The sequence below is a fragment of the Apodemus sylvaticus genome, chromosome 14 (genome assembly GCF_947179515.1).
Source record: "Apodemus sylvaticus chromosome 14, mApoSyl1.1, whole genome shotgun sequence".
Taxonomy (NCBI): Eukaryota; Metazoa; Chordata; class Mammalia; order Rodentia; family Muridae; genus Apodemus; species Apodemus sylvaticus.
This window is the reverse complement of record NC_067485.1, coordinates 44,935,478-44,949,566: the sequence shown is the minus strand read 5'-3', so window position 1 is coordinate 44,949,566 and position 14,089 is coordinate 44,935,478. Positions and strand designations below refer to the sequence as shown.

Here is a 14,089-nt window from a genome sequence, read left to right as displayed (position 1 = left end):
TGCATTTATACAATTGAATATTATTTGGCTGTTGAAAAATTACAAAAAATTTGTAGGTAAGTGGATGAAGTTAGAAGACATCATCCTGAGTGAGGTAACCAAGATTCAGAAAAACACAGACTGCATCATTTCTATAGAAGATATATAACATGTGGATACTAGCTATTAAGCTTTAGATATGTGTTTTAATTTTACAACTACAGAGGATCTATAGCTAGTAAGGGTAGGATATGGTCATTCAAAAGGAGAGAAATAGAATGTAGTGTTAAAAAGAGATAAAGGGAAACTAAGATTGGAGGAATAAATGGGGAAAGGAATGAATGGGTAGGGAAGGAATATGAACATAGGGAATTTGGTCATATGAAATAGGAACAGTTTACATTAAAGACATTTTAAGATACCATATTAAAAAACCTATTACTGTAGAAGCTTCCAATCATATTTACTTATATAAAAGGAAATCAAAAGAGCCACCATTTAGAGGGGAAGACAATGACCCAACTAGACAACTTATGCCAACAAATAAAACATTAAGTTTTGACATGGGTTATATCTTGTTGAGTCATTGGCCAAAGGTCAATAGATGTCTGAGAGATGACCCATGAAACCACAGAGTATTGCCAAAACTATAGGTTACTATCCATGACCTGATGGTTAAGGCCTTATTTCTGAAGACACAACTTACTCATGTTATTGAACATGGAGAAATCAAGCTGGTTCCCAACTAGAAGGTTTACCCTTGGTTACCCTACTGACTGGCATTCATTATTTAAGAAGATACATTGTATGTTACTAGAGGGAAAAAGTAATCATCAGTATGACCCAACTATAAATCATGTGACCTACAACAGAGACCTACCTATAAGATACAGTGGTGCAGCAATGAGTGGCAGAAATGTTATGAGATTTTGGATATAAGATCTGCTCCGTGAGATCAGCCCATACATGACACTGCTAAAGTGGCCAGGAATCCGAGACTAGATAGGTCATGGGCCTAAAGGAAAACCTATTACTATTATTCTGCTAAAGGAACATAGCAATAAACTGACTTCTAATGACTTATTGTTAAACCCATGGATCAATACATTGTTCAAGTCTTATCAAGAAAAACTTCTTTTTGCAGTAGATGGTAATTAACACAAAGTCGCATAATTGGACAATGTACACAGAGTGAGGACTTTGTTATTCTTTTTTTTTAATATTTTTATTTTCTATATTCTTTGTTTACATTCCAAATGATTTCCCCTTTCCCGGATCCCCCCTCCCCATATGTCCCATAAACCTTCTTCTCTCCATCCCTTCTCCAATCACCTCCCTCCTTTTTCTCTGTCCTTATATTCCCTTCCCATGCTAGATCAATCCTTTCCAGGATCAGGACCCTCTCCATACTTCTTCATGGGAGTCATTTGTTATGCAATTTGTGCCTTGGGTATTCAGGGCTTCCTTCCCTTACAGATCAAGGATCTTTTCAGGACAGAGGGCAGAAAAATTGTAAGGGGTAGAGGTGGTAGATGACACCAAAGAAAAAGTGTCTTCCAGAAGCTATAGGACTGATGATACAAATGATTAAAGACTGTGCCAGCATGTTAAGCACTTGTGTAGTCTCACACCAGACAAGATTTCAGCACTGAGAAGGAGAAGTGAGTACAAGATCCCCTAACAAAGAAGCATTTGAAACAGATACCAGCTAGGAAAGGAAAAATCATTTTTTGTCTTATTGAATTTCTTTTTATGTTTTTTTGTGTTTTAAATTTTAGTTTTTGATGGTTTCCTGTTTTGTTTATGTGTTGTTTTAAAAAAAATAGCAAGCTGGGTGTGTAGGGAGACAGGGAGAATCTGGGAAGAGTTGTAGGAGAAGAAAAATATGACCAAAATATATTATATGAAAAAATTTAAAACTAAAAAAAGCAAACTAAAGTCTATGAAAAAATGCATTAACAAAATAAAGTTCACTTTGTGTTGGCCAACTACTTCAAGGAATGGAGTGTGCCTTAGAGTGTGGATGATATAGTCAGTGTCACTCTACTGGAGAAAATAGATATTATATTCATATAGATATTATATTTATATGTAAAGGTATATGTGTAAAAAATATATGTATGTATTATTTGGTAGAACAGTGGTTGCATACCATACGTCTAAGATCTTGTTAATTTACCCATTACCATTATGTTTAGCCCAGAAATTGTGCTTGGGTTTACTAATTGGCTAAGGTTGCAATACCCTATAGATAGTCTGCAGGATCTATCCAAGTTCTGAAGGAGTCAGATCAGAGAAATTAAATGGAGATGATAGAGATAATTTTTGTATACTATGTCTTTAATGGCTGTATTGAATTTTACTATTATCCCCAAAAAGCAATATTGTTTTGATTTACAACCTATGAGAGTGGAAGATGACAGAACAGCAAAGTCAAAGGTGTAGTTTAGACTTCCTATTGTGGTAGTATTATCCCATAGACCAAAGGCCAAATGTGAGTGTTACTCCAAATATCAAGACATGAACCCCAAATATGTAGCTCAGACATGAAGAAATGGCTCTGAGGTAGGTTTATGGCCCCTTCCGAGCTATGTGCTTGGGTTCGTTAATAGGTTAATATTGCAGTACTCTATAGATAGACTTCAGTCAGGATTTATTTATTTACTTCTGTGGGAAAGTTAGAGGGCATCTTTTGGGAGTTAGATATGTCCTCCTATATGGATTTTGTAGATCCAGATTAGGTCATGAGGCTTGAAAGAAAGAGACATCTCACTGGCCCAAGGACTGCATTAATTACCCTACTCTCTAACTCTGTACCCCAATAAAGATAGCATAATGACATTTTAAGCCTCTTGCTATCATTGAAAACACAGGCCATATGTTCCTATTACTCAAATTTTCAGACACTTAAGTCTATAAAAATGGGATGAATACTGAAACACAAATAATTGTCTTCATTAATTATTAAATAATAAATTTTTGTGGTAACAATTTTATATGAGGTATAAGAAATCTAATATTTCTGGCCAGGATGGTCTGGAACATGAGTCTAGGCACCCTAGATACCCAAGGAAAAACCAAAACACAACCAGAAAACAAAATCAATGAAATGATTCCTACTGATATCTGCTATACTCATAGATCTGTGCCTTGTCCCGTTGTCATCAGCAAGGTTTCCTCCAGCAGGAGATGGGAGTGGGTGCAGAGACTCAGAACCAGACATTATGACAAGAGAGAGCCTAAATTGGAGGTCTTCATAGGGTATGTACCCTAGAAGTTCAGGGAACCCTGCAGATGAGAGAGGAGAGATTGTTGGAGTCAGAGAGGATGGAAGACACCAGAACACCACCCACTGAAGCAGGGCTACTATGGGCTCACAGAGACTGGAGCAACAGGCACAGGCCTTCAGGGCTCATCAGCATCGGGTCCTGTGCCCACGTCATGGCTGTTAGCTTGGTGTTTTTGTGGGACTCCTAAAAGTGGGAGTGACTTATTTTGCCTAACCCTGGGATGCTTTTCCTCTTATTAGGTTGCCTTGTCCAGCTTCCATATGAGGGTTTAGGCCTTATTTTCTTTTATTTTTTCATTTTAATACTTTTATTTTCTATATTCTTTGTTTATATTCCAAATGATTTCCCCTTTCCCACATCCTCCCTCCCTATATGTCCTATAAACCTTCTTCTCTCCATCCATTCTCCAATCATCTCCCTCCTTATTCTCTGTCCTTATATTCCCCTCCAATGCTAGATCAATCCTTTCCAGGATCAGGACCCTCTCCATACTTCTTCATGGGAGTCATTTGTTATGCAGTATGTGCCTTGGGTATTTAGGGCTTCTGGGCTAATTAATATCCACTTATCAGCGATTGCATTCCATGCGTATTCTTTTGTGACTGGGTTACCTCACTTAGGATGATATTTTCCAGATCAAACCATTTGCCTACAAATTTTGTGAATTCATTGTTTCTAATTGCTGAGTAGTATTCCATTGTGTAAATATACCACATTTTCTGTATCCATTCCTCCTTTGAGGGACATCTGGGTTCTTTCTAGCTTCTGGCTATTATAAATAAGGCTGTTATGAACATAGTGGAACATGTGTCTTTATTGTATGCTGGGGAATCCTTTGGGTGTATTCGGCCCTATTTTCTTGTATCTGAATTTGCCCTGTTGGGTTCTTGTCTCTTAGAGGGCTGATCTTCTTTGAAAGAAATTGGAGGGGGAGGAGCAGAGGGACGGGAAGCTGTGGTGAGATGCATTGCAGGGGAGAAGAATCTACTTTCAATTCAAAATAAGAGAGACACACTCCACAAAAGAAATTTAATTTGAGCTTACTATATCATTAAATTGTTTTCTCATACATGGAAGAGAATCAACCTATAAATTAGTTCTTAGAACTTGAACAACTGCATCTAGTTTGTGTTCATTTCTGAAGCACTAAATGTGCATTCATACACACAGTTATACATTGATATATGTACACTCTACAGAAACATGTACACATATCTATGCTCTGTCTTTATAGCTACATTATACATATTATGGAAACAAATTTAAGTAGTATGTAGTTTTTATTGTATACTAAGTATAACATTTACCATTGTATTTTAAAGTACATGTCAGTGTCATTATATATTCAAAGGGTCATTTACCATTGCCATACCTTTCTCTAAAACTCACTACACCACCAGATGGGTATGAGTGTGGTGCTGTTCCTTGTGATTTTGATTTACAATTTACTAATAAAAATGACATTATCTCTTTATGTTTTGTTATTATGCATATGTCTTCTTTGGTAAGCTCCTTGCTCAGACAGTTCATCCATGTTAAGGTTGGACTGTAGTTTCATACTGTTGACTTAGAGGCCTTTTGCATAGTTTAGATATAAGGTCTTTATGAGACACACAAATATTTTACAATATTTTCCTTAATCTGATTTTTGGCAAAGTATACCTTCTTTGGTTTTATTATATCTACCAGTTTTTTTACACACATTGTAATTTGGTGATGTATTGAAGAACTCACAAGAAAAGACAGGATGTCATAGAGTTTTAAACCTTAATCTGATCTGTTGATATATTATTTATTGTTTTGCCAATATCAGACAGATTTGACTCCTTCAAATTGAGTAAAATGACCCCCAAATTTTGCTCTTTTCATATTTTAATATCTTATATATTTTTGTTTTTCTGTTTAATATTTAGAATTATACAGCTTCTATTTGTGCAATATCTTACTGAGAATTTATTGAAATTACAATGAATCTACAAGTCTAGTTGGAAAGCCATGTCTTAGCAATATTGAGTCTTCTAATACATTAATATGAAATATCTCAGTGACACAGTCAGGAGAAGCTAATTGGCACTTATAGAACTCTCCACACAATACTAGATCACACATTCTTTTAAAACAATCATAAAAGATTTACAAATGTTTAGTCAAGTCATTCTGTTAAAACCAAATACAATGCACTAGGTGGGTGTCTTAGTTAAAGTTTTACTGCTTTGAACAGACATCATGACCAAGGCAACTCTTAGAAGGACAAAATTGAACTGGGGCTGGCTTACAGGCTCAGAGTTTCAGTCCAGTATCATCAAGGTGAGAACATGGCAGCATCCAGACAGGCATGGTGTAGGAGGAGCTGAGAGGTCTACAACTTCATTTGCAGTCTTCTAAGAGAAAAGTGATTCCAGGCAGCTAAACTAGGGTGTTAAAGTCCACACCCACAGTGACACAGTTACTCCAACAAGGCCACAGCTCCTAATAGTCCCCAAGCACATACAAACTATCACAGTGGGTTTATGAATGACAGAAGTTTATCTCTCAAAGTCCTAGAGATTCAGAAGTTCAAAGTCAAGGTGAACATAGAATTGCTATCTGATTCACAGATGGTGTCTTTAGTAAATTGTCTGGGGTTTAGGTTGGGGTTGGGAGGTGTATCACAGAATGTGTGCTTATGTGTGCTTGGTTTCTCTTGGGGATGATGAAGGTATCTTAAAATGAGACTGTGATGATACTGATTCTGTCATGTGAACACACTAAAATTATTGAAATAGTCATAGTAAATGAGCAAATTTTATTGTGTGATAATTATATTTTAGTAAAGGCAGTTTAGAAGAAAATGAAACGTCATATATTGAGAGAAAATTGCTATTAGATATGTTTGACAGTGGGCTAATTAACTGAAAGAAAGAGATGACCCAAATTAATAGAGTTAGACATTAAAAATGGAAACATTACAAGGGACATCAAAGAAATTCAGAATAGTGTAAGGCTATACTTTTAAAAAATCTATTTCATTAAGTTAGAAAATCTAAAAGAAATGTAAACATTTCTATGCTCATCCAAACTACCAAAGTTACACCAACATGAGATCAACAGTTTAAACAGATTCAGGAAAACAAGGAGAGTGAGAGAGTAATTTAAAAAAAAGGGGGGGGGGGCTTCTGATTTAAAAGATCTCAATCCCAGACAGATTCACAGCAGAACTCTAGAGGACTTTCAAAGAATGTCTACCACCCACACTTCTTAAATTACTAAAAACAGAAACAGCATTTTAAAACTCCCTCTGTAACGCCACTATTTCTCTAAAACTAAACCAAGGTAAAGACCTTCCACAAAAATTACAGGCCAATATAGGTCAAACCCTCGTGAACATAGAAAGAAAAATCACTTATAAAATACTTGCAACCTGAATACAGGCATATATAAAAAAGATTACCTGCCATCATCAAGTTGACTTTATTCTGTAGGAATATTTCAACATATGTAAGTCAACAAATAGAATAAATCATATGAATGAACTTGAAGAAAAACTTCAAATGATCATCTCTGTAGATGCAAACAAGCCTTTGGCAAAACCCAGCATGATAGAAGACCTAGTGGTAATAGAAGGGAATAGGAGTGGAGGGGACATGCATCATGCAATCCAGGGTACATGAAAAACCCACAGCCAACATCATCCTAAAGGAAGAAAAGCTCTAAGAAACCCCACTAAAACCAGGAAGAAGGTGGCTGTCCACTGTCCCTGTTCCTTTTCTATATAGCATGTGAAGGAGCCAGGCAAGCTACCAAGGGAGCTTCCTCCTGATGAGCAGTGAGAGAAAGACGCTCTGTGTCTTCCTCCATGCAGCAATGGGGTTAGAATGTCGTGTTTATAAGCTGACTTAAAGAATTAGGCTGAGGCATAGGCTAGGTGAGTGTTTTCAGCAACACTCTAAACACCTTTATCAATGCCAGGAAATGGTCAGAGCAGTAGCGTGAGTTTAAACCACTGGAACAAAACGGGCAGTGAAAGGACTCCATTTCTCCATCGGCATAATAGGAAGAAAAGGACAGACTGGGTGTGTCTTTTAGTTTATCTTTTCCACATCTCTTAGTTTTTGCTTAAGAAGACTCTCTTGGTCAACCTTTTAAAGGTTTCCTTTACCTCTTTGCTCCTAAGTGTATAGATAAGGGGGTTCAACATGGGGGCAATAATTCCATAGACAAGTGAAACCATCTTTCTCCTGTTCTTGGAGTGTGGTGACGGTGGTAGTAGGTACATGGAGACAGCTGTACCATAAAACAGTGACACCACTATTAGATGGGAGCCACAGGTCCCAAATGCCTTTTGTCGACCTTCGGCAGATTGGATTTTCAAGATTGCACGGGCTATAAATGCGTATGATATAAGGATGAGAGTCAGAGGTGTTAGGTGGAAGACCACACTCCCAAAGAAGAGTTCAGCTTCGTTTGCTGTTATATCCGCACAGGACAACTTGAGCAGTGCAGGCACTTCACAAAGAAAGTGATCTATGACATAGTGGCCACAGCGTGGCAACTGGAGAGTTAGAATGGACAGCCACACTGAGTTTCCAAAGCCAATGATCCAGGATACAGCTGCCAACTGAAGGCAGAGCCTCTGGTGCATGATGACTGAATAATGGAGAGGCCGACATATGGCTACAAACCTGTCAAAGGACATGACTGGCAGCAGAACACACTCGGTAGCCCCCAGGGCCAGAAACATGAACAGCTGGACCACACAGCCACCAAAACTTATTACTTTCCTATTGCTGCGTTAGTTTACCAGCATTTGTGGAACTGTGCACGTGATGTAACAAAGATCTATGGCTGAGAGATTAGTCAAAAAGAAGTACATGGGAGTGTGGAGTTTGGGATCCAAACGGGACACCAGAATAATGTTGAGATTTCCAAAGATGGTCACTATGTAAGATGTCAGGAAGACCACAAAGAGTGGAAACTCCAACCATGGTTGATCAGAGAAACCTAAGAAAACAAACTCTTCTGTGATGCTCTCATTTGCCCAATTCATGATTAATGTCTTAACATATGGCTTCCTGAAACACAAAAATTCATGAAATCAATTTACAAATTTACACTACTTATGTTTAACATAAGCATATTTAATATGTATTCATTAGCTTTTCCATTTGTTTAAAACCACATATTTTTTAACTGTTTCACTTACATATTCTCATTCTACCACCCATTTGAAAACATTTAAGCAACTAGTATTGCTAGTAATACACACACAAAAATAATACAGTTCAATTACAATTAAACTAGTTACTTAAGTATTTCTAAAGTTTCTATGTCCATGCCTACACTTCTAAACTAAAAGCTAAAATTTAAAAAGCAAATTCCTGACTTAGATATGTTTATGTTTGTTCTTTGATTTCTTTTGCCATTGGTTAATTTTTGTTTGTAGTAATTTCCACATAGCTATTAGCAGGAATATTCATTCATAATCCTGATCACTGTTTTTAAACTGTCTTTGTCAAAAATACCCAGATTTCAAGTTATACAACAGAGCTATAATGATAAAAACAGCATGGCATTGGCACAAAAACAGACATGTTGATCAAGAGAATAGAATTAAAGGCACACCCACACATAAACCCACACTCTTACTACTGCCAAAATTTTGACAAAGGGAACACTAGTACACACTGGAGGAAATATAGCATCTTCCACCAATGATGCTTGTCCAACTGGATAGCTATATGCAGAATGAAGCTTGATCTTTATCTTTCACCCTGTACAAAACTCAGCTTCAAATGGACCAAAGACTTCAACATAAGACATGATGTCCTGACTCCGATAGAGGAGAAAGTAAGGCGTAGCCTTGAACTCATTGGCATAGGAAAGGACTTTCTGAACAGGACCCTGATGGCACAGATGTTAACAGGAACAATTAATAAATGTGACCTCATGAAACCAAAAGGCTTCTATATAGGAAAGGCCACCATCATTCCAATGATGAAGCAGCCTAAGGAATAGGATTATTTTGTTTTGTTTCTGGGTGTACATTTGATAAGGGGCTAGTATCTAAATATGCAAAGAAATAAGCAAATTCTTTCTTATTTAGAAATAATTTCTAAAAATAAGAAAATAAAAATGGGACATGAAACTAAAGAAAATAGAAAAGCAAGGGAGAGATGAGAGAAGGAAAAAAGGAAGGGGAAGAAAGGAAGGAAGGACAGACAAAAGGAAGGAAGGAAGGAAGGAAGGAAGGAAGGAAGGAAGGAAGGAAGGAAGGAAGGAAGGAAGGAAGGAAAATACTGCACTGGTAGGAATTCTGAAGCAGAATGAATGAATGGGTAAGGAGAGATGTCACAATTTCAGGATTTCCTGAGTTTCTCCAGTGCAGTAAATGCCCTCAAGCTCATAGAACTATGGCGACACTATGCCATTTTCTTCAAGGACTGATGAGTTTATTCTGCTGTGCTGTCCTGAGTAATAAAAATCCATTCATCCTTACAAGTGTTCTCATTTAGCTGAAAAGCTGTAGATTCTCACTAATACTATTGAAGAGTGACAGTCTCAAATATTATTCAGAAGGCGTCTCCTTATAAGGACATATGTGTGGGGTCAGTGGGCTTCCCAGGCCAGGCTTCAATGTGGCATTCATTTGCTAGAATTCAGTCCTCACCAGCCTTTCGTGCTGTGGTTGATAATAAGACAATTAACGTCTTACCCATATATCTTTCTATAATTACAAAAGCAATGAGCTTTCTTCTGTCGTTCTGAACATACTGTGTGTAGTAGCATCTGCCAGTGATCATCTCCCCATGATCCTCAGTAGTTAGGGCACTAAAAAGAGACAGGTCAAAGGACAGGGAGACATTAAAATAATGGTTGAAGACAATTCAGAGGGGAGGGGAGATTGCAGATCCTCTAAGTGTTATTACATTGAACTTTTTCTCACTTTAGGGTCATGTTTTCCCATTCTGCAAACATTTGGTCATCTTGATAAAAATCCAATATCAAAAAAGAGATTGTTGGGGCTGGAGAGATGGCTCAGTGGTTAAGAGCACTAACTGCTCTTCCAGAGGTCCTGAGTTCAATTCCCAGCAACTACATGGTGGCTCACAACCATCTGTAATGGTGACTGGTGCCCTCTTCTGGTGTGTCTGAAGACAGCTACACTGTACTCATATACATTAAATAAATAATAAATAATAAAAAGGAGATTGTTTAAGTGAAAAACTCAAGTATCCTTTTGCATTGATAAAGTTTAAGTATCTTGAATTTCTAGTGTTGTCAATGTGTGGAAGTGAAAGGATGTGTTGATAGGAGAAGCAAACTCAGAACACTGTGTCTCTGAAATTCTAGCTTAGAGGCAGTCTATCATCTACCTGCTTACTAATGGCGTCTACTGTCTGAGCTGAGACCCGGAAAGGACTCACAACCCACTTCTTGCTCCCGAGTGGAGTTGCATTTACAGCATTTGCAGACATTTCTCAACACTCCCAGTAGGAAAACTATTAAAATCCTGGATTGAACTTCTCTTTTCCAGCTGGAGTGTAAGGATAAATGACAAGAGTAATTTTTTTCACCCAAACTCATAATTCAGCTTAAAAAAATGTCAAAGTTGGCTGTGTTTTCTCCATTTGCACAAAGGCCAGGTTGTGAGTGAATCTAACTTGAAGGGTTCACAGATGCCATTTTGTAAGTTGCAGATAGCAATCAGGTGAGAGCTCCTAAATTTGTTTTCCAGTAGCGAACAAACACGTGCTCCCAGATACCCACTGTGAGAAAAGAAAATATAGGGAAGAAACTAAAACTGAGTCAAATTTGTGTAAATTCTGTAATGGTAAGCAACCCGTATGACGCATGGCCAAGCCTCTAATTTCAATTTCTCTTTTCCCAGCACAACGTTTTAAGAAAGTACTTTACATACCCCACTTGGAGCCTTGGGACCCAATGGCTTGTGTCTGTTTGCTAGTTCAAGGAACTTTGAAATAGAAATGGATGCTTTAAAAGTATGCAGCTTCAATAACATCTTCATAAGCTCATCAACAGCAGTCTGATGTGATGAAGGGTTCTCCAGCCCCTCATTCTACTGTTCAGTAACAAGTTATGAGATCTTCCTTCACGAGTAAATCAGAAAACAAGAGAATAAGAGAGTCTTGCCGGCAACTGGAGCGCGTGTTTTCTGGCATTGTGTTGTGGAATGGGCATTCAGAGTCTGGTTTCAGAGACCTCCCCACCGAGACTGCAGTGACGAGAGGGTGAGTCCTCCAGTGCTGCTCTGCTCTGCTCTGGGTTGTCCATAAGGACAGCAACTCTTGTTATAAGCAAGGGTGATGCCCAGTGGGGGTTCTCTGTGACTCACTCGGCCTTTCATCTTTCCCTCACATTCTGTTCTGCAGTTCTCTTTCCCTGGGGACCTCCTCACCTGTGTCCAAGACAAAAGGGAATGACAAATAGGGACTGAAATACTTTCTGCAGTAAAGATTCAATTTTGTGCTATCAAGGTGAGAATTTGCTTCCTCTTGTAAAGAAGCCAAGAGAATTCTGTGAACTCACAGAAAACTGCATTTGCTCTGGAATTGGATTTGAGATCAATGCTTGTACAATGGACACTGTTAATTTTCTATGAAACTGATTTTGTTACCTCAATTCATCAAAGGATACTTTCATTTCCTACATATCCAAATAATTATTTTCTTCCATAGGTTTTGCTTAGTTAAGCTCTCTTTCTCTACTCAATGCATTTTTGTACAGTTATTGCAAGTTTAAGCATTTGATTTATATTTTCAATAATCTCTAATTAAGATGTATTTTATATATAGTCTCGTATTACTTTTTAAAATGAATAGGTATGAAAAAATAAAGTATGTCTGTCTTATCACTCCAGAAACTATAGATAATATTGTCAGCCCTATTCTATTATATTATCTTCTATTATATTATCAATAGGTTCTGGAGTAATAAGATAGGCATACTGTATGTTTCTTATACCTATTTATTTGAAAAAGTGATATCAGACCATAGATCAAATCTTGATTACAAAAGATTACTGAAAAATATAAATCAGTTTTTAAGCTTACAAACCTATATGAGCAAGTTTGAATTTTTCAAATATTTAAGGAAATATAGTTAAGTAACAATGGAAAGTCGTCTGTCACATAAGGAAAAGCAGGCAGCAGTGCCTCATGTCACCATTGCTACTGAAGGAGATATGAGTACTCACAAAACATTGCTTACTGGCTTAGAAGTGAATAGAAAAAAATCTTTAACAAGCATATCTGTTACCCTAACAATTCTTGCTCATGGAAATCTAACTTGTAAAATGAATTTCTGGCTTGCAAAGATGGAATAAAACTAGCATTTTATTGAAACAATGTTTGTAATGACCAAGTGTGGAGGGAAGATCTCTCTCTCTTTCTCTCTCCCTCTCCCTCTCCCTCCCCCCCTCTCTCTCACATAGGGAATGGAGCAAGTTGTAATTATTAGGAACCAGAAGTATTAAAGTGTGATATTGTTAAGTGAGAAAATAATGTAAAAGAAGAAAAATAACGCAATGTCAATTATGAAGTAAAGGATCTAAATACAATCGTAAGTATTTTATTCCCATTCAGGATTATATTAGAGAAAGATAAAGAATTCTTGGATACTTTCCAGGATCATCTGAAGGAAACAGAGGTATGTCTTGTGGAAGGAACAGATATTAAGCAAAAAGAGAAAAACTTGGACTCATCCCAATAAAATTAGTCAATAATATTTTAAAACTCCCCAAACTATTGACTGTACTTACTCTGATATAAGAGACTGGAGGAAGAAGATGGCCACAGGAAGATGGATTTTCTTGGTAAGTCCTTGCAATAGTTAGATAAGTAAAATAAATTATGGATGTGTATTAATGTATTTAGCCTTAAATTAGTTAGAAGTTGATCTTGAACTTGTAACTCTCCTGCCTGGAGCCTCCTATGCTGAGAGCATAGCCACACATCAGCCCATTTGATGTGGTTCTAGGGCTGAACCAGGGCTTCTTGCATGATAGGTAAGCATTCAATAGCAAATTACACATGCAGCCCAAGACAAAGAATTTTTAAAGGAGAACAAAAGGTTAACAAGTCTTTAGTTTGCAGAATGGAGCAGGATGAAAAACTTTTAAAATTTTAATAGTTTCCCCCTCTATGGGAAAAGTCTATTAAGTCTAATAGATTTTTTTGTAATTTTTATTACTTTTTTATTTACATTCCCATCAGTGCCCCCTCTCTTGGTCCTCCCTTCTCACAGTTCCTCATCTTACTCCTCCTCCCCCTTGCCTCTGAGAGGGTGTGGCCCCTACCACCTGACCTCCCCTTTCCCTGGGGCTTCAAGTCTCTCAAGGATTAAGCACATCTTGTCCCACTGAGGCCTGACCAGGAAGACCTCTGCTATATTTGTGCCAGCGGCCTCTGACTAGCCCATGTATGCTACTGGTTGGTGGCTCAGTCTTTGGGAACTCCTTGGATCTGGGTAAGTCAAGGCAGGTTTTCCTATGGGGTCGATCTCCCCTTCAGCCTCTTCAGTCCTTCCCTTAACTCTTCCATTGGGTCCTGACTTCTGTTCAATGGTTGAATATAAGTATTTGCTTCTGTCTCAGTCAGCTGCTGGTAGGCCTCTCAGGGGACAGCCACACCAGGCTCCTGTCTATAAACATCTCATAGCATCAGTAATTGTGTCAGGCTTTGGTGTCCTCCCATGAGATGGATTCCAAGTTGGGTCAGTCATTGGACCACCTTTCCTTCAGTCTCTTCTCCATTTTTGTCTCCGCAGTTCTTTTAGACAAGAATAGTTCTGGGTCATAAATTTTGACTGTAGGTTTTTATATA

The 14,089-nt window shown here is 37.7% G+C and overlaps 1 protein-coding gene across 1 annotated transcript; it reads right to left on the bottom strand.

Moving 5' to 3' along the window:
- Positions 1–7,353: 7,353 nt before the first annotated feature.
- Positions 7,354–8,295, bottom strand: LOC127665147 (olfactory receptor 11-like). The gene is given in 1 exon segment (XM_052157581.1): positions 7,354–8,295. A coding segment is annotated over 1 exon segment (942 nt).
- Positions 8,296–14,089: the final 5,794 nt, after the last annotated feature.